This window comes from Balaenoptera borealis, assembly GCF_965194805.1.
Source record: "Balaenoptera borealis genome assembly, chromosome: 8".
Taxonomy (NCBI): domain Eukaryota; kingdom Metazoa; phylum Chordata; class Mammalia; order Artiodactyla; family Balaenopteridae; genus Balaenoptera; species Balaenoptera borealis.
In genome coordinates this window covers 25,136,159-25,156,444 of record NC_138865.1, presented here as the reverse complement: position 1 = coordinate 25,156,444, position 20,286 = coordinate 25,136,159, and the positions used below count along the sequence as shown (strand labels likewise).

The 20,286-nt window shown below is 43.2% G+C and overlaps 1 protein-coding gene across 4 annotated transcripts in view; it reads right to left on the bottom strand.

Moving 5' to 3' along the window:
- The window catches only part of FAM120A (family with sequence similarity 120 member A), a 103,473-nt gene that overhangs the window by 33,732 nt on the left and 49,455 nt on the right, over nucleotides 1-20,286 (bottom strand). For all 4 annotated transcript variants that reach the window (XM_082401037.1, XM_082401036.1, XM_082401039.1 and 1 more), the window contains exons 6-10: nucleotides 19,413-19,510; nucleotides 18,891-19,168; nucleotides 7,801-7,888; nucleotides 5,822-6,049; nucleotides 3,048-3,222 (exon numbers count right to left, since the gene is read on the bottom strand). In XM_082401037.1, the coding sequence (XP_082257163.1) occupies nucleotides 3,048-3,222; nucleotides 5,822-6,049; nucleotides 7,801-7,888; nucleotides 18,891-19,168; nucleotides 19,413-19,510 (867 nt within the window). The remainder of the gene's footprint in view (nucleotides 1-3,047; nucleotides 3,223-5,821; nucleotides 6,050-7,800; nucleotides 7,889-18,890; nucleotides 19,169-19,412; nucleotides 19,511-20,286) is intronic.

Here is a 20,286-nt window from a genome sequence, read left to right as displayed (position 1 = left end):
TAATGAGAGTTAAGTATTTTTTAACAACCCTATAGACTTCAATATGCCCTTTGACTAGTTCTGACAACAAAGCCCTCTTGGGAAAACTCTTGGTTGTCACAGTGACCACACCAGGAACATGCATCTGTACGCACGGCATTCTGAAGCCACGTTAGATCGAAACCCTCACATTCAGAAGCAGCTGCATCACCTACTTGAGTAGGTGGGTTTATCTGGAACCCACATAGCTTGGTTTTGGTTACCAGACTACCAAAGTGGAAAGCAAAGCCAGCGGGCATGTGGAAAACAAACTTGTCCCAAGGACCTTACGGTGCACTTTCACGTGGTTTATGAATCTCCTGCAAAGTGCCATTGATTTCGTTTCATCTACATATGGTCTAAGAATAAGTGTAGGTAAAACAAGATTTCAACATATTTTCAAATCTTGTCAACCAAGAACTCCTGAGAAAATGCTCTTTTTGGCATGATCAGACATTGTTGCTTTCCCATGTCATCCAGACCATCAAGAAGCTACAGCATTTTCTCGGTAAGAATAGTAAAATGCATAGTCACTTAGTAGATGTTTCAGGCTTGGAAACCTAAATCAGTGGCATCATAAGAGTCAGTGTTTCCCATTAGCCAAAAGTAACATAGCAGTGACAAACAACTGTGTCTGTCCCATCCTTAAAAAGAAGTCAGAGGAGTGGGGAGGGGAGTGGAGGCAGGAGGAAAGGAAAAAGACATGCCTGCCAAATTCTCTTTGAAGCTACGGCCTTCTCCCACTCACCTCACCCTTCGCCCGTCCACCTCACACTAGTACACCTTTCTCCTCCTTTCCTTTGTATTCCCCTGTGCCTCCCCCCCTCCAAATGAAGTCAAGGCACCTCCATCCAGAGCCTCACAGAGCTCATCTGAGTCACCCAGACTATATCACCCTTCTTCTCTTCTTCTCTTTGATCGTGCCATTCCCCATGCCCTCCAGCCCCGGCCAGAACTAGCCTGCCACAGGCAAACTGACCCTGTCATTTCTCTGCGAGAGCAGCATCAGGCCCTATGGTGTGGTTTGCACACTCAGCCCTTCACCACAATGTGCCTCTCTCTTGCTTATGTTCAGAGGATGCTGGTCCATTTAGTTAATACTCTCCCCTGGGTTCTGCTTCCCCTATTGTCTGCTAACAGGCCAGCCTTTCCCAGGCCAGTAAGACACCTGTACCACCCAGGTACAAATTAAATGATGAGGGAGTGGAGCATGCTGTGTGCTGCCAGCTCTGTGTTCCACAGTGTTTTAAACCCTCAGACTGGCAGCAGGGCAGAACAGACCAAGACTCTTACTTCCTGAGAGCGCCTGGCACCTGCAGCTCACCTGTGACACAGAACTCCCTGAACCAGACATGAGGGATGCACACTGCCCACCGCTGAGGGCATGAACAGAGCACACCAGCCATATTCAGGCTGCTGTATGAAGCTGTGAATACTGCAAAGGGGAGCCCGACCTGGGATCTACCTGAGGGTCTCCAGGTTGTGACCACCGAAAGCTCCCGAGGAGTCTCTGCATAAAGATAACTATGTTTCTGGAACATACAAGCAAATGAAAGAAACAGCCTTTCACCATGAAAGCCAATGTGGTGCTACGGAGCTGAGGACATGGCAGGAAGTGGGGCTGCATGGGACCCTGCAGCACTCAGCATTCTACGCCCAACAGAGACCCAGGGGGCTATAGGGACGAAGACGGAGGTGAACTGAAGTGGACGTCACAGCTGCGGAGCCAGGGTGGCCTGGGTGGGCCAGCACAGAAAACTGACCAATCCCATGCAAAGTTAGAAAGGTCCTTCTTTTCTGAGCAAATAAATCACACAGCGTGAGAAAAGAACGAGGATTTGTACATCTGGAACGTACTGGGCCTTTGAAAAGAGTGTCCATTGACAACACTCGGTATTCACATGGTGCCTACAGCCCTGATCAAGGCAGTAGGAGCATCAGCTAGAGGTGGCCCTGCAGAGCCGGCATCACCCTCTCCAGCTACAGTCACACGCCACTCTCAGTACGACTATCTTCAAGTTAAGGGTAGTGACAGATGGCTTCATTTGAAAGGCTTACAGAATCACAATTGTCTCATAGTAATTAGAAATAGAAACCTTAGGAATCTATAGTACTGAGTTTTTAGCATTGGAGAATCTCTCTAGTTTTGAGTTCCAAAGGTAAGACCCACTCCCACACTTGTCCCTGAACTGGTCAGCTTCACCCATGTTACCAGGCCTGCACTGAGCTGCCATACAAGAAGGTGATTTGTCAGTAAATAGCCTTAGTTTAGAGGATGATCTAGTAATCTACAATTTCCACACTTCATAATATTCTTATTTTAGACTGCATGTTTTGTGAAACTTTTCAATATTTCCTACTAAATATACAGTGACTTTTACATTCCCTACATTAGTAGATAAAGTTACCTAGAACAGAAAGGCATGATTTTCCCCCCAAAATTACACTGGCTCACTAGAAGAGGGAATACTCTGACCTCAACTTTTGCCAAAATTTCAAACAACATTTTCTGTCTTTCCACTTCTCCCTCCACCCCCAGAGTTGATCAGCCAGAGGTCTCTGAGGGAAATCATTACAAGTCCCCTCTCAGCTTCAGGGATGTGTGCAGCAATACACCAACTGCACAGAAGCGGCCCTGTGGACAGCTGGTGGGACCTCCCCAGGAACACTGACTTCTGGAAAGAGCGGACCATATCTCGTGGACAGCAGAGCAGACACTGCTGTTGCTCTGCCTGGGACATGCTAACCACAGCAGGACAGCAATCATCAGGACTGTTTCCAGATCACAGTTCAGTTTAAAGCATACACCTGCTGTTTCATCATTTTACTGAATGAACACCATTGCTGGGATGCTACTGAGGAAGACAGCCTGTGGCTTGTCCTCCTTTCCTAAGAGCCCCAATGAAGCCCACCTCCTTTATGTGGGGACTCTCAGGGCGAACTCAGTTACGATCCTTCTAATGCTTTAAAAATGCACAAGAGATTACGAGGTACCGAGGAAAACAAACAATGGATTTTACAGTACATACATTCTGGTGGAAGTCTGTTCTTTCTAAAAGCAAGTCTCTCAGTTTTCTTTCTGCTTTCTGCCAAGCTAAACAGGACTCCGTAAACATACTGACGAACTGGCCTATAGAGCAGGGCGGCGGGAGGCAGGTCTTTGCTGGCTTCATCTTCAATAGAAACAGCAATTTTGATTTCACCCTTTGCATGGAAGAAAGCAGAATAATATTGCACGTTTTTCATGTTGAATTTACAATAAACTCACAGAAATATACTGTATTATCTCCAGTTAACGAAATTGCAATTCTATTCCAAATCAATTGCTTAATAAGTTGCCTACATCAAGATGTGTAGGAAGAGTTCATTTAGCAGGTTGTCGTCAAAACATATGCTCAAAGAGTCAAAATAAAATCTACATTGTTTTATTTTTAATCTGGAACCAAGAACTAAAGAAAACCATGTAGATGATCCCAAAGTCTTTGAAACAGTCTAGATAGATAACATCAGACAACAAATAGAATAGAAAACGCTGAGAAGTGGCAAATTTTATTTGAGTCAAGATAGCCATATGTAATGAAATTCATAATTTTCAATGACCTATATAAAATCCAAGAAATGAGCATCCTGAAAATAAAACAGTCACAAATTTCCTTTACCAAGCTCTTCCATAAAAAATTACCATACACAAAAATGATCTACCTAAGAGAACTCTTTTAAGCGTTATTCATTTTTAAAGTGTTCGGCATGTATCAGGCCTCTGCCCCAGTGCACCAAGTACTCAACAGACGCGTCACACTGAATGAGAGGGCATGATGGTCACTAGGGGCAGAAAACGAAGGAAGCCCCGTTCTGTTCATCACCCCCATCCACCTCTGCCAACACAGCAGGGGCTCCGTTGTGGCTCCAGGAGACAAATGACTGCTACGACCACCTGCACCTGAGACCCTGGTCCTGTCTTGAATATTTTATGCTATCAAGGTACATCTCAAGATATTTCACAAGGAATTTTATTTATGTATATTCATAACATAAAAATATATTTATGACCTCCAATGTATATTAACTCTATTGGTACATACTTTTAATTATGTCATTGCATTTACTCTTTCTTTCACATAAATTTAATTTCAAAATTGGTCTTTTCCCTTATCAGAACCTTCATACTCATTAATCTAGTACCTACATGTGGTTAACACTCATCTAGTCAGTTATTACTCTCTCAATATTATGAGGCTTTGATAATTCTCTACATTCTTACTATGAAGCTTCACTTCACTGCAAATGTCTCAGCCTGGACAATTTAATACCAGAGCTACTCAGCTCCCAGGAAACAGCACACATTTTAGTCTAAACTTTTCCCAAATATATTGAAAAACTTTAGGTGGCACCTTAAAATCAGAAGATAGTCGAGTTCACTTTTCTCAACCACAGTGATTTTATCAATATTTGCCCTTGAAATCAGTGAGTACCGAAGAGGAGGACAGGCAGTTTGCATCACTCAGACTGATTTAACCGACAGTCCCCAAGTCAGATCCACCAGCATGGCAAGGCACAAACAGCAGGGAGTCCAGGGACCTCATATTCCAAACAACCACAAAGAGAAAGAGCACAATCTTCCCCAAACTCAGGTCCCTTTAAGCTTAGCAAAATCCTTTTCCCGCAACAGTAACTTTCACTTACCCTTATAATTTATGTTGGACCTGAAAAATAAAATGTTTACTTTATAACCATAATCTGAGAAGTGATACCACACATGCATACCCATGTCAATAACAGATGAGACTTGGAGGCAATTACAATTTAAAAATACGTTAAAGGACCTGAATAAGTAGTACTGGTCTTCTTTTCCTTTATTTTATAAAATATAATATTTTTCTTTATTTTATAAAATATAGTATTCTTCATGTCCTTTAATTTATAAAATATAAAAGTACGCAGTTCAAATTAGTCAATTGACAGTTAAAGTCCAGCTCAGGAGTGCTGTGGAATGGGAGTGACTTTTGTATTTCCTGACTCCATTCTACAAACCATAGATGGACTACAGAAAATAGGAAGAAAAAAGGTTGATCATATATGGTGGTATAGATACTGATGAAAACATGTTAAATATACATACAGTAATGAACCAATTCTGCATGAGAAATCTGGTCACCAAGTTAACTTGTTAAACTGTAGGTCTGTGATTATAAACATAAAGACTACAAATCATTGAGGAAATTTAAGTACACATAGATCTATTCAAGACACTAAGATTCAGAAACAATTAATACCACACTGTATATCTATTTAAGCATACATTTAGTAAGATAATAATAAATCGACGAGGTCCTGTATTCCATTTTTTGCTATAAGTGCTCAGTGAGGTAGAGGAACAAGTCGAATTACATGAACTGCTATCAGCCACTCAGAAGTTGGGTATTTCTAGGACAGATGATAAATCAGATATTGAATGTGACATCACAAGTTAACTTGACACTATAGCATAAATATGATGTAGGAAATTTTGAAATCAGAAATAAAAAGAATAAAATTACAAATTAGAAAATGACATGACGTGCCATTAATTAGAAGTTTCAAAAATATTTTGTATTAAATTGAAGAGGAAAATAAGACTTTTCCCAAGTTCTTCTTTTATTATAAGTATAAATTTCTATCTTTTTTCTCAAAGTTTAGAAAAGGGAAAATGAACTTTGTTTCAAGTAGCTTGTAAGATAAAAAGCAGTTCCAAAAGGAACAAGGACACACTCCACAGGAGTGACCACTGTGAGATGACGGCCACACCCACAGCCCCTGTGCATACCTTTGTCAGGACGTGGAAGATGTAGGGGTACATCAGCCCCTTCTTGTGCCGGTGCTCGGCCACTCTCAGCACCTCAGGCGCGACGGGGGGCAGGGGCGGGGTGGTGATGTCCATGTGGTTCCTGGTGGGCATGGACAGGAGGCACGGAATTGGCTGAACAGTGCCAATCTGGCTCCCCTTTCCCTCAGCAAGCTGGCTGCCCGAAGAGGCAGTGGACGAACCTTCTGCCTACAGAGCAATGGGTGAGAGGGGAAAATGGTTTCATGTCACATTTCCACTCCTTTAACCTGTCTGTCCACTTGCAACACAGAGTCCTATCCAGAGAGACGTGATTAACAACTTCGCCAATGAGGACAAGGGAACTATGACCCACTCCTCCTTGGACAGTGGAAGTGGTAAACGGACACCCACTATGCCTGTGTTGGGGGTGGGAGCCTGGAGGACTGCTGCAGCTTCTGCTGGGTGACCCCCACCCATGGCTCCTCCCTTGGGATCCCCGTGGGGTGAGTGGCCTTCTGTGGTTGCTAACCCTGGTCCCACCTGGCTCTCCCCATGTGGTCAACTCCTGTGTTTCTGCTTTCCTTGGAGACCCTTCCTAAACTAAATAGGCATCATCCTCTCTACAGATAAAAAAACTAATGCTCTGAGAGGGTACGTCTTTCGTCCGTGGTAACAAGACCAGTAACTCATGGACCTGGGACTCAAAACTAGGCTCGAGTCAGGCCTGCTCTTCACCACCACCACCGGTTGTTGTTTAAAGAAGAAACAAAAAACAAACCTCAGGCATTCTCTTAGGTCACGAAAAGCCCCAAATTAAGTATATGTAGAGAACTATCTACCAAAAATTAAAACCAAAGAACAAGCTAATACCGTTAAAAATGATGAGTCAGATCTATATATACTAACATAGAAATATGTGCATGGTAAACTGTCAGGTGAAAAATACCCATTCTGTAACAATCAATCACCAAAATACAGAATGCATGTACATGAATAGGAAAGAGTGTGGACACCAAATGATTACCTCAGTGCTGGACCGCTGCAAGGCAGCAGGACCAAGGGGAGGAAAGGCAAAGGGAGAGTCTTAGTTTTCTCCTTACAAATTTTAGCAAAGTCCTAATTGTTTACCAAGAGCAATTATTATTTTTGCAGTAAACTGTTTTTTCTCACAGTAAATCCTAGTAATAATAATTGCTCACTGATTTTGTGGCACCTTAAAAAATATACATTTTTCTGTTTTGAAACGAAATGTATTCTTTACAGTGGTATGCAACAAGTGCTTAATTTTATCCATTAAAACGTAAAGTGCCAAAATTAGTCTTAAGATGAATAACTCATGGATAACTCACGAGTGTTTTGTACACTTTCCATTCCATAGAATGTAGACATGAACAACTGAAAATGCTTTGGGAGGTACTTTGCAAATAGTAGGCATCCAGAAAGCATTTCTGTTATCTATTTGCAGGATAATCATTCAACAGTGAGAATATTTCAGAGTTTTAAACAGATTTCTAATATTCCATCACCTTATATAAAACAAGCCCTCTTCCAGCCTCACATGTGGGGACAGATGTGGCTTTGTAAGTTAAACAGATATTTCTAGAGATGAATATTAACAGGTAGAAATAGAAAAAAAAAGGAAAATTTAGTTTATCTTTTTCATTTTTAATGTATACATCCCAGGTGGTTTTCTCACTTAATCACCACAAAAACCCTACAAGAAATGAGGGCTCTGGAAGGCTATGCAGAGAGCAGAGAGAAGAGGATCTCTACTACGTCACCACCCTGCCTTGTGAAAGAAAGCAGGCTGGCGGTAGCACAGCCCTGGGGTTCCTCCTTCCTCTCTCACCCCTGTCAATGTATTACTCATAAATAACATGCTTAAAAAAAGAGAGAGAGCATTTTACTTTAAACCAATCCCTGGCACTACATGCTGAGAGAAGGAGAATTTGAAAGAATAAAAGGCATAGACTTACTACCTTTGTTTGGTCTCCTGAGTCTCCCCGTGCTTGAGGTTCTGAATGGCTTCCTGTCTTCTCCCAGCCAATTTTGTTCCCACTGATATGGCTGAACATAAAATGAACAAGAATACTGATTAGTGTCGACCACTTCCCACACATGCTCATAATAATAAGGGCCTGCACTAAGCCTACAGACTCAGTGATACCTTATGCTTTCCTGATCTCACCTCCCCCAACAACCTATCTCCAGAGAGAATCCTATCACGGGAACACTTTCCACCTACTTCAAACAGGTAGGTGGTAACCACCCACTGTAGAAGAGAAATCAAGCACCTAACTTATGCCTCACTGCTCGGCTTAAAGATGGTCTAGGATGCGCTAGTGCCTCAGGATACAGGAGACAAATGCAGACCTCGCCTTTGGGAGCTCAGTCATCTTGGAGAAGTAAGATCAAAAAAATCATATTTAATTGATAATTATCAGGCAGTAGAAGATTGAATGTTATCTGGGTCACATGTTAACTCAATTTATAAATAAATGTAAGGTATTACATGTCAAGTGACAATTCAGGGGGGCATTCCTATTCATGGAAAGGGGCATAGGAGCTAAGGCTCGGGATAACTCACACGAACAAGTCAGAGGTGGGAGGGCGCCTTCCAGGCCCAAGGAGAGGGAATGGATTTGGTAAGCTCAGAGAACAGGGAGTTAACTGAATCTTATGTGGGGAATAACTTTATTTGGCAAAGTAAAAGTGGGAAAAAGAGATGGGGAAGATTACAGAGTATCTTAAATGCCAGAATGAGGTATTTCAATCAGTGTTGTTAAAAAACTGTGGGTTGTGATCCATTAGTAGCCTGAGAAAACAATGTAGTGGATTTAACACGCATTTTTAAAAAAATGAAATGGGGACTTCGCTGGCGGTCCAGTGGTTAAGACTCCGCCGCTTCCACTGCAGGGGGCACGGGTTTGATCCCTGGTCAGGGAACTAAGGTCCCACGTGGTGTGCAGTGCAGCCAAAAAAAAAAAAAGAAAGAAATGGAACAGAGCAGATGCAGTGAATGTGGTATGAATGATATTATTTCAAAAACTCTTTGTGCATTTGTGTATTATGGGCCACATTGTAAAAGAAAATTTACTTCGGTACCTGGGCAAATTTTGTGACAAGCACCATCCTGGAGGAGGAGAGAATCTAGAGGGGCTTGAGCAGGGATGTAATGCTGGTGAGCTGTAGGGATGGCCTGGGCCACTACAGGCATCCACCCTTCACTTGTCCCTTCCCCTGCAGGGCTCCACGCCAAAATTACCTTCTAAAACCAGTGCTGGCCACAAGGCAAGCCAAGCCAACGTAGAAAGCTTTTACTTGGTTTGCCTTTCTGACTCGCCTGACAAACAGAGATTTTAAGACTTGGTAATTCTATCTTCCAAGCGACTTCATTTTAGTTCTACTTAAAAAAAAAAAAAAAAAAAGCAGTTGCAAAAAAGAGGAGAGATGAGAAGCCTGTCCCATCTTAAACCAAGAATCGTGTCCCATGTTGTGATATTTTGGAGTCTAATTCTAGCTCCTTGATCCCAGTCACGGGATGGGATACCCCAATACCTCCGCATGAAACAAGGTCGCCCAGATGCCCAGTTATCCAGCATCCGGGCTCCCTATCTTCAGTGAGGACTCAGAGAAACCACTGTTCTGTCCAAGTTTGCTACTCATGTGTGCAACCTCAGGCTACAACTTTGCAAAAGCAGAGGAAACCCAAGTGATGAGAAGGCATAAAAATAAATCTAGGTATTCCAAAAGCATAGTGATCCATCCTGTTTAAAATCCGAGAGAAAAGCAGCTACTACGTGAGTGAGCAGATAAGAAGCTGGACAAATTGATTCGTGAATCAATTATTTGCTGAGTGTCTACTGGTCAGGACATGTTATGTGATAACTGTGCCAGGACCTGTGAAATAGGGAAACAGACAGTGGACAATCTTGTCATACATACATCCAAAGTGAGTATTCCATTAGAATGTGGTATAGAGCTGCTTAAAAGGTTGGTGACTTTTATTCTGTGAAATTTTAGAACAAATTATTTGGATATTTACATGTTTTATAAAGAAACATAACATTTGTTACCTACAATTTTAAACATTTAAGTATAACATATCAATAAAATGCACACGTGAACAGCTTAATGAATGTCCACAAACTGAACACATCATGTAAGCAACCAAATCAAGACTCAGGGCTGACATCCCAGGATCCCCTTCTTGACCTGCTCCAGACACTGCCTCAAGGGCAACGGTTATTCTGACTTCTAACAGCAAAGACTTCTTCTATCTGGTTTTGAACGCGATATAAAAAGAATCATGCGATTGTACACTTTTTGTGTCCAGGTGTCTTGGCTCAACAATACTATTGTACACAGTGCTGGTTCGGTCTCAGTGCTGCATGCATTCCATTGTGGGGGCACGCCACAGTTGGATCTGTAATCCAGCCCTGCAGGAGATCCCTGCCCTTGATGCACTTAGTATTTTGTTGTTCTTGTGTTAGCCTTTTGGGAGGGAATGCAGTGAATCTCAGCATAGTCTAATTTGCACTTCTCTGATAATGATGAAGATAAGCATCTCTCCATGTGTGACATCTTCTTTTGTGTTGTGCCTGTTCAAACATTCTACAATAGGTGGAGAATGTACAGAATGTTCTTATGGACTTATAGGAAGAAATTATAGGTTCTGGATACAAGTTCTTGGTCAGGTGTATGGACTGCAATTATCTTCCATGCCCTACTGGACTGCCACCCTTCCCTCTTTACAACAGATTGACGTTTTTGTATACATGTGATGCCTCATCTTGTACGACTTGGCTGCAACTGGGTGCAGCCTTCCCTGACCACCCCATCCTTGCTATTCTCATTTCTGTGTTTCCTTCATGGCATGCATCATATTCAGCACTATTTCTAATTACTGTCTGTTTTCATCATTCAATTATAAACTCCATGAAGATAATAAGACCTTATAGTCACTACTAAACAGGTGTCCAACAGTTGAATGAATAAATCACATAACTGTAGCCTACAGGTATATGGCAAAGAAGGTATAAAACCTGGGTTTTATATGGGTACAGTGTGGTGGGGAGACCATACCAACACTACTCAAGTGGAAAGCTTGTCCCACTTAAGATCACATAGAATTTTTATTTATAAATCTTAGTTTTGTTTTATATAGATTATCAAACTAAAAATAATGTAATAATCTAAATGCTCATAAGACCTTTTATTTTTATTTATTTATTTATTTATTTAAATTTATTTTTTTGGCTGTGTTGGGTCTTCACTGCTGCGCAAGGTCTTTCTCTAGTTGTGGCGAGTGGGGGTTACTCTTCGTTGTGGTGTGCAGGCCTCTCTTGTTGCGGAGCACGGGCTCTAGGCACACGGGCTTCAGTAGTTGCAGCATGCAGGCTCAGTAGCTATGGTGTGCGGGCTCTAGGGCATGTGGGCTTCAGTAGCTGTGGCTCGCGGGCTCTAGAGCGCAGGCTCAGTAGTTGTGGCGCACGGGCTTAGTTGCTCCACGGCATGTGGGATCTTCCTGGACCAGGGCTCGAACCCGTATCCCCTGCATTGGCAGGTGGATTCTTAACCACTGCACCACCTGGGAAGTCCTTCATAAGACCTTTTAATACTGTACTATAAAATCTAAAATTCTGCCTGAAAATAATCTTGACAATGGCCAATTTTTTTAAAGTCCAGAATATTTCAATAGGATAACTATATCACTTTACAACTTAAGAAAACAAAATATTTGAATATAACAAATGCCTTGCTTTGAAGAACAAGATAGATTAGAGATTTCAGAATTATTTGTATATTCAGTTAGGTTCCATTCTATACAACTGCTCCCACCTCATAATCACATTTGGAACTGCTAATGTCAATGTGAAGTTTCATCAGCTGTGCCCTGGGGAGACCTGCTGAGACCCATGCAGGCCACAGGGAATTCTGCATGTGTTCTCAAGTTGAATTTTCCTGCTCACCCCAAGGCAAAACTCTCTGCTGGTAAAATTCAGGTTGAGAGAGAAGGAATCCACTCACAGCCACATCAAAAGTGACTGGATTCAAACCCAGACCCACCATTCCAGACATTACCACATGCTATTACCAAAAAGCCATAAGATGCGCTTATGACGCAGCAGGCAATCAACAGAAAAGAACTACCCTCATACCAGATTGGTGGCAAGGAGAAAGGCCAGCATCACACCACTAGGTTCTGTGGACTCTCAGGAGGCGATGCGAGGCCTCACTGCATTCCAGGACACCTGGGGCTTTTTCTGCAGTAAAGCTGGTTGAAAGTAGCCAACTCTCCTAACTACTGAATTCTCTCCTACACATTTTTGTAGTCAGCAGGTTGGTGATGCTAGGATGGAAATAGACTGGTGTCCATTTACACCAAGTGTAAAAGTGTCTGACCAGTCACATGCCCCCCTGCCATGGGTGTGGTTTGTTTTTATGGAACAGAAAAGGAAGATAGCATTTGCCACAAGCTGACTTACTTGTCAATAGGAAAGAAAGAAAAGTCAAATAAAACTAAAGGGAAGGGCTTCCCTGGTGGCGCAGTGGTTGAGAATCTGCCTGCCAATGCAGGGGACACGGGTTCGAGCCCTGGTCTGGGAAGATCCCACATGCCGCGGAGCAACTAGGCCCGTGAGCCACAATTACTGAGCCTGCGCGTCTGGAGCCTGTAATCCAAAACAAGAAAGTCCGCGATAGTGAGAGGCCCATGCACCGCGATGAAGAGTGGCCCCCACTTGCCACAACAAGAGAAAGCCCTCGCACAGAAACGAAGACCCAACACGGCCATAAATGAAAAAAAATAAAAAAAAATAAAAACTAAAGGGAAGAAGCAAAACATGAAAGATCAAATCTTCAGTAGCACTATCTAGTATATGTGTGTAAGGTCACAGATATGGTTAAATCATGTAAAGCTTCAACAAGCATGCATACATTTTCATTTCCATATGCTCCCTAACTCGGGAATGGAAAGGAGACTTGATCCACAGCCTGTTCTCATTCAACAGACCCCCAAGAATTCTGAGGAAGGGACCTGGCAGTCAGGTGCTCCTACGACAGAGGGTGAAGATTTGAGCTCCCTGACAAGGGAAGCCACAAGATTATCACATACAAACACCCTAGGTACAGTCTCCCTGTGCCCCAAATTAAGCTAGCGTCACACATTCAGATTCTTTCATAAAAAGCTGGTAACAGAGAAGTACTGGTCTTGTTCCTATGCAGCAGTCAGATGGGCCTCTTGTCCCGAATGCTACTCTTTCGTGTTTGTCAGGACTTCTCATGCTTTTCCCACCCAAGTGAAGGTTCAGAGACACCTGAGTCAGATGAGCTTGACATAAAATGCCTACATGGGTCAGTTGGTGGCTAGAACAAATACAGACCCTCTCCCTATGATGGCATAGATAATTATTAATTTTTACCGAACATAAAAATTCAAAATAGTTTTTCTGAGAAGATATTAGAAATGTTACCTTATATTAAAAAATCAAAATATAAATGTAAAGTAGCCATTTGTCTGGCACAACAGCGTAACAATCTGAAAGGAAAATGTGCAGCTGTATTTAGCCTGTCTGGGACTGGGTACCCTAGGGCAGGGTAACATGTAATTGTCTTTGCAAATCACACAGTTTCTTTGGAGAGGAAGCCTGACAGGACTCAGAGTAGAACACCAATACCACTTAAAGGAAAAAAGATGCATTAGAAGAAGCATGTTTCCTAGGACACCAGATCAAGGGCGCTAAATGAAATTCTTTAGGTATTTTACATTAAGAATGAAGTCATATGTTTTGGTATTTTACTGGACCATAGTTAGTTTTTAAATAATAGTGATAGCTGTCACTTACTGTGGTTACTCATCAACTGATTTAAATCACAAACAACCCAGAGCCCTCCCATTCACATTGGGCACATTGGGCCCAGGGAGCTCTAGGTCACATAACCCCAAGTGGCAACTGGTATCTAGCAAGACAAGCCATGGGAGCTTGGGGTATTGGGTCCTGACAGCACTGGGTCTCTGCACTGGTTAACAGTCTCTCAGGCACTGACAGCGACCTTCTATAGCCCAGATCTGGTCCCACAGGGACCACATGGGGGCATGCAAAGCTTATACAACTGATGCCGCCATGACACGATACCTCGAAATCGATGTGTACGTAAATGTACAGGGAAAGAGAACAAATCTATACAAATGAAGTCACAAAGTGGAGAAAAATTAAGTTAGTCTTCTCTCCTAATAGGACTTTTAAATATCCATTTAAAAATGTCAGTAATGACATGCAAAAACACTGAAGCAATATTCAGTGTACACATACATATTTACACATATACATACAAATAAGAATACATACTTACAGAAGTGTAGTCAGTATAAAAAGGAAAAAAGGTAAGTTGCTGTCCCTAAGATAAGATCTGATTATTGTAAAAACCCTATGTTAGTATATGCAGTAAAAAATAAGGTGTTTGAATATTCACCAATCTTTTGAAAACAGTTGTCTCTCTAGAGGTGGGATCACGGGGGAGTTCCTATATTGTATTTTCTAATGTTTGAATTCTATAACTGTGTATTGAAATGGTAATTAGAAAGAAGATACAAAATAACTGAAAACTGAAAATTAGCAACCTCAGATCAGACTCAAATTCTAAAAGCCAATAAATCTATGAAAATAATATAAACACCTCCACAAGAATTCAACTGTAATTCTTAATTCAACCAAAATAGAATTACAAAGATTTGACAAAGACCAGGAAAGAAAGACAAGAATACAGCCTGAGGTTTGATTTGGTTTTGTTTTTTACATTTTAACCAATAATAGAGAAAGAAGTATATGTTGATGATACTCTAAGGAAAGGAATAGGAAAAAAAAGTTATTTTGTTAGAAGGCAACACACTCCTTTCTTATTTTACTTCAAAATAATTGTCCTGGAATAGCTGCCCAGGCACCGGCCTATGTCCTTTGACACACAAAGAACCACAGCAAGAGCAGCAGGCTGCGTTTCTACAGAAGCGAAGCCACCAAGGAGACTCGGGACAGCTTCAGCCCTGGCCCGGACACCCGACTCACCATAGCTGTGTGCAGGGGGCCTCTCGTAGCCTAAGACTCCTTGTCTGGCACAGACCTGCAAACCCTGCAGGGACACGTGCTGACTTCAAGAGAACAACAGCCCAGGAAGTCCATTCCAGCAGTGTGATGGGAAAGACACCTGAACACTCCCAGATGAAGAGACTAAAATGCCAGGTAAGGTATTAAAAAAAAGGGAGGGAGATAAAGGACAGGGCCTGCCGAATGCATACATACACACATACAGCAAAGGTGCCACCATCTGAACCTGAAGACCAGCCAAGAGGCACTTTCACACCTGGCAACTCCTCCATAGGACACCTTAGCACGTACTTCCTTTTACATCAGGACATTCTTTGGAGTGGCTCCACGGTGTTCCCTATAAGGAATGTCTCTATTGTCTGCATTTGGGGCATACACACATCTTTTGCTCTTAAATGCTCCCCCACACCCATCTTTGCACACAGATGGTGCAAACCCTCCCAGGAGGAAGATCCACAGCCCTCAGACACCTGTGGGTCGTGGTGACCACAGAGACCGAGGACCTGCCAGGAGAGCCTAAACCTCGTGTCCCACCAACTCCACCGATGTCCCCCACTGAACTTTATCTTTAAAAACCAGTGTTTGCCAATTTTATAGGTTAAAGAAAGGTACCTTGTTATGTTTTAAGTTGCATGCCTTTGATTTTTTTTTTAGTGAGAGTGAACAACATTCTTTCGTGTTATTGACCATCTGTGTTTCCTCTGTGAACTGCATGTGTATATTCTTTGCCATATAAAGCAGTTATCTTTTTAACTTGTAGGAAGCTGGGTGGTTTTTTGGGGGGAGGGGCTTATTTGGGGGCGTATTTTGGGGAGGCTTATTCTGTAACAGGCCCCATTACCCGTCAGCACCATCCTTTAAAAAAAATACTACTGCTTTTCCACTGGGGAAATGAGGTCATTTATTTTGTGATCTCCCATATTCAGGATTATTTCCCGGTACTGCGGGGAATATGGTGGAAGGAGTGCAAATGCCTGAGGGAACTGAACAGGAAAGGGCACACCCAGCCAGGGCCGGTGCAGGCCTCCCTCCTCTCTATTGTACAAGTCGGTGTCTTAGGGTAGGGCAATTAAAAATGTTTCTACAGTCAATCTGCAGAAGGTGGTATGACCAGAGGCACTTCAGTTCAACTGTGCAGTAATTTCCCCAGCCAAAGGGCCTGGCCACCCAGACACCTGCCCATCCCCAGGACAAAGAGCACCCAGACTGGAGCAAATTCATTTCCAAAGAAACGCTGGGATCTTTCTAGCCCCAGGACCATTCCAAGCAAACACTGTGGATGCTTCCCATCACTCTCAGAGCAGAATTCAGAATGTACGCCACCCAGCCTCCACCTCACTCGACACCGCAGCCACGCTGGCTTCCCCTTCCTCCACCCCGCACTCGTCCAGCTCTCCCCCCGCTCCGTCACAGCTCGAATCCTGCCTCTCAGGAAGCAATCCCTCCTCCAGACCAACTTGTCTGGTGTCTGCCTCGCACACTCACCACTTGGGTTATCTGTTCGTTTGTCTACTCACTTCTTTGCAGGCCTCCCTCAGCACGCCATGTCTGCACTGCCTGCCACTATGCTCACCGGTAGATGGCAAGGGCTCAGGTGTTGCTCGGCTAAATGAATGGATGATTTCTTTCCCTTAAGACCATCCTGAGAGCACAGTGCAGATCCAGGAGTCCCAATTTCAGTCCAAACCAAAGGTAAACCAAATCCTGACTTACTGCCCCTACTTAGTTTCTGAACTAGGAGGGCAATTCTCTGTCCTATGCACGGCCTCAAAAGTGTACACACATAACTTCAACCGGAATCCTCACCCTGAAGTCGTGAACACTACCCTTCTTAGCATCCTGCCACAAGTAAGGGATGCCCATAATCAGATCCTACTCTGGCTGGCTTATGATCCTGAAGCCTCTGGTACAAGCTCCCTGTCCCCTTTTCCTTCCCTCCTCCCTCTCAGTTTTAACACACCTATCTCTTATTTGTTATAATAAATGGAAAAACAGATTCAAGGAAATGAAAACATTGCTAAGCCACATAACTTGATCCAGGCTTAGCAATCTTTCAATTCCAGATTGTGGATGTGCTCTGCCTTTTTTACCACATTTCACACCACGAGAGGGTGAGATGCCCATGCCATCCCCACATATGGAGTTCACCTTCCAGAGGCGCCTCCAGAAAAACACAGTAAAAATGCCCCGAGTTGGGGGTATAGACAGTTAAGTGCTACAGAGCTCAGAGGTAGGAGAAATGACTAAGATTGAGGAAAAGCTCCAGGGAAGGCAACACGGATCAGAACCTTTGGGAACAGGGCAGAGTTGAGTATGCACAAGAAAAGGGAGGGGCTCTCATGCAATCTTATCCACTCAAGTTCAACTCATATCCTAACAGGGCAGCTTGCCAAATTAAGCAGGCAACTCACATTATCTCCGCATCCCTACCCGAAGGAACAGGATCACCACTGGACCTCCCCAGACCAGGGCCTGTCCTGGCTCACAACGCTCATCACCTGCACAGGACTCCAAGCCACAAACAGTGGCTTTGTGTCTTATTTCTACCTGTGTTTCAGAGTCTAGAAAGAATGTTTCTTACTAAAATGAACCTGCCTACAGATATCTTGGTCTTGCTGACATGAGTCAATTATTAAAAGAAAACTCAGAGTTCCTTAGTGAGTGAAAGGGTTCCTGAGACATCTATCAGCTGTTCTCATACTTCTCTCTGCTGAAGAGTCACATGGTCTCATTTACACTTGCAGATTTCTAAGCCCCAACACAGCAATTCTCATTCAGTAGGTCTTAAATATATTATCTTTCTAGAAGGTTAATTTAAAAGTTTGAACGCTAAATTACAACTTTTTCCTTCATTTTAGAATTTTAGGATTGCACATACAACAACTAAATATTTATGCATTTTATGCTTCTCTGTTTCACAACAGCACACATCCCTGGCTGGCAGCAAACTCCTCAGTAACTGCCGCCCAAGGTCAGCAAACTTGGTGCCCATTTTACAGATGGAGAAAAAGAGGACAAAAGAGGAAGAATCTCTGGCTTCAGGTGACACACCCATAGAATTTGCAGGAAGACTGGAAACTGTGTCTCAGAATTTCTTACAGCAGAAACTGACAGAGCAATAACTAGCCCTGGGCATCTACTGTGAATCAGAGTTCAAACCGAGGAAAAGGAGATGCAGATGTAAAGAAAAGAAAGACTCTTCCTTTCTTCTTTCTTTTTTTGAATCAGGTTTCTTAGAAACATAAGATTATGTAAGGGGAGGAGGAGGACTGTGAATTTTAAGACTTTCTCGATCAGATTCTAACAAATTTAAGTATTTGAAAACGCATTTATTCAGGGACACACATTGTTTAAAATACTCCTTCTACAGGGAGAATTCCAACCTGGGTCTGGCAGCTTTCCATGGTTTTGGTTGGGTGAACAGTGTTATTTCAAGAACAGTCCTATGAGCTGCTGAGTTGGGGTTCAAGTTGCTGAATTCAGAAGGAAAGGAAATTCTGATTCCCCTTCAATCCAGGAGCCAAGAGACTGAAAGCCACAGGAGTCTAACTTAAAATGCTTTCTGGGAGTGGGACTAGGGGAATCACAGCCCAAAAGAGAGTAAGGGTCAGGTAGAACTTGACCAGATAACTTAACCACGTTTGGTGGTCACACAAACTAATTTTCCTAAAATTCCACCCAAAAAGAGCAGGGTGGGGGGTGGGGGACGCCAAGGCTTTGGGCTGGCATAGTACAGATTTTCAACCTTGGAAGCCTCAAGGAAACATCTAACCTTTTCTTTCGGTCTGAGGAGTCTTGGTCCAAGCACAGAGTAACTGTCACCTACCTATAACAAACAGCATACTTGAGCACAACCATCGGTGCCGTGGGCTGGCCAGCCAGAAGGCGGCTTCCCTGGGGACTACAAGCTACTTAAGAAGCTGCTACACTTCCCGGAAGCACCAACTACTCCATACACCACTCACTTTGCAGCTCCTCCACTGCCTTCATCATTGTCTGAAGATGATGACGTAGAAGAACCAGGAAAGTATGCTGAGTCCACGTGATTGGGACTGCCGCTTGGAGCTGGGTTGATCGGGGAGGACCGTTCATACAGTGGGGTATGCTTTCCTTCATGAGGAATGTTACTGTAGTTCTGCTCAGTCAGATTCTTTCCGCTGGTTTCCAAGGTGAGAGCCGGCTCAGCGAGGCTGTATGGGTGTGGACCCTGGCCCGGAGCACCAGGGCTGGGCACCTGGGGGGCCTGAAACAGAGGGTACGGATCACACATGCATACACACTGCCTGCATGGCCCGGAACACATTAGCATAACCCGGCCTTGGCTAAGTTTTAATTCAACAAACACTGTGAAGCAGATGCTTCACATATCATGAGCTGAAGAAATTATTTTAGCATTCATCAAGATTTGATGCATATGCAGCTTTCAAGGCAGCTGTCCCGCACCAAGGCTGGGCAGACCAGCTGAGGAAGGAAAGGAAAGGCCTTACCACAGGCTTTGCTTGCAGAGAGGTCTGTGGAATGTTGAGCATCTGGGGGGGGACATACGGTGGCACTATCCCAGGCATTCCAAACGGATTTGGTCTGGCTGTTTCATCAATATGGAAAGAAAACAATAAAACAACTGTGAGCAGAAGAACATTCCCCATGACACAGCAGTGGCCAGCACACATCTCCATCTGTCTGGCACCTCCTCAGGTGCCAGCACACCACTGGCCCCACTTCCCAGAAACCTTCAGAAATTCATGTTTAACATTAAAAATACTTAATCTTATGATGACCAATTTTATACACTGGGGCTAGAATTCTAACTTCCAAGAGTTTTCAATTAATGTCTGATGGTGTTTTTGCTTTTGTTCATGTCCCTGAATGCCTGGCTTGTCTCTGTCTTTAACTTAACAGGTGTTCTTATTCTCTCTCTGCTCACTGCTGACAAAGCTGGAAGCCCTGTAGTACTCTAAGCACTAAAGGAACAAAAGAAGGACACAGCACTTCCCCTTCCATACGTGAAACAATGGAATTTTTCTATTTAAACTAAAATTAGGTTCGTAGCTACTAGCACACTTTTAAATATAAAAAGTGAAGTGTGGTAGTCACTGCCTATACTTTTGGTTTGTTTTCATCGTTAAGGAAACCATGATCAGGTTACACATGCATTATACATGCACTGCAGGGTCAGTAAAACTTGGGATTCTGTGCTCCCTTAGAAAATGACTTTATAAAACCTGTTCTGATGTATGCTGGCATTTGTTCTTCATTATCCTTGTGCTAACTTCTAACAGTGAAGCACAGAATGGAAGCCACGTAGAGAAGCGGCCCCAAACACAACGTCAGGCAGGAGTGGGTCTCACGTCAGCTTAAAGA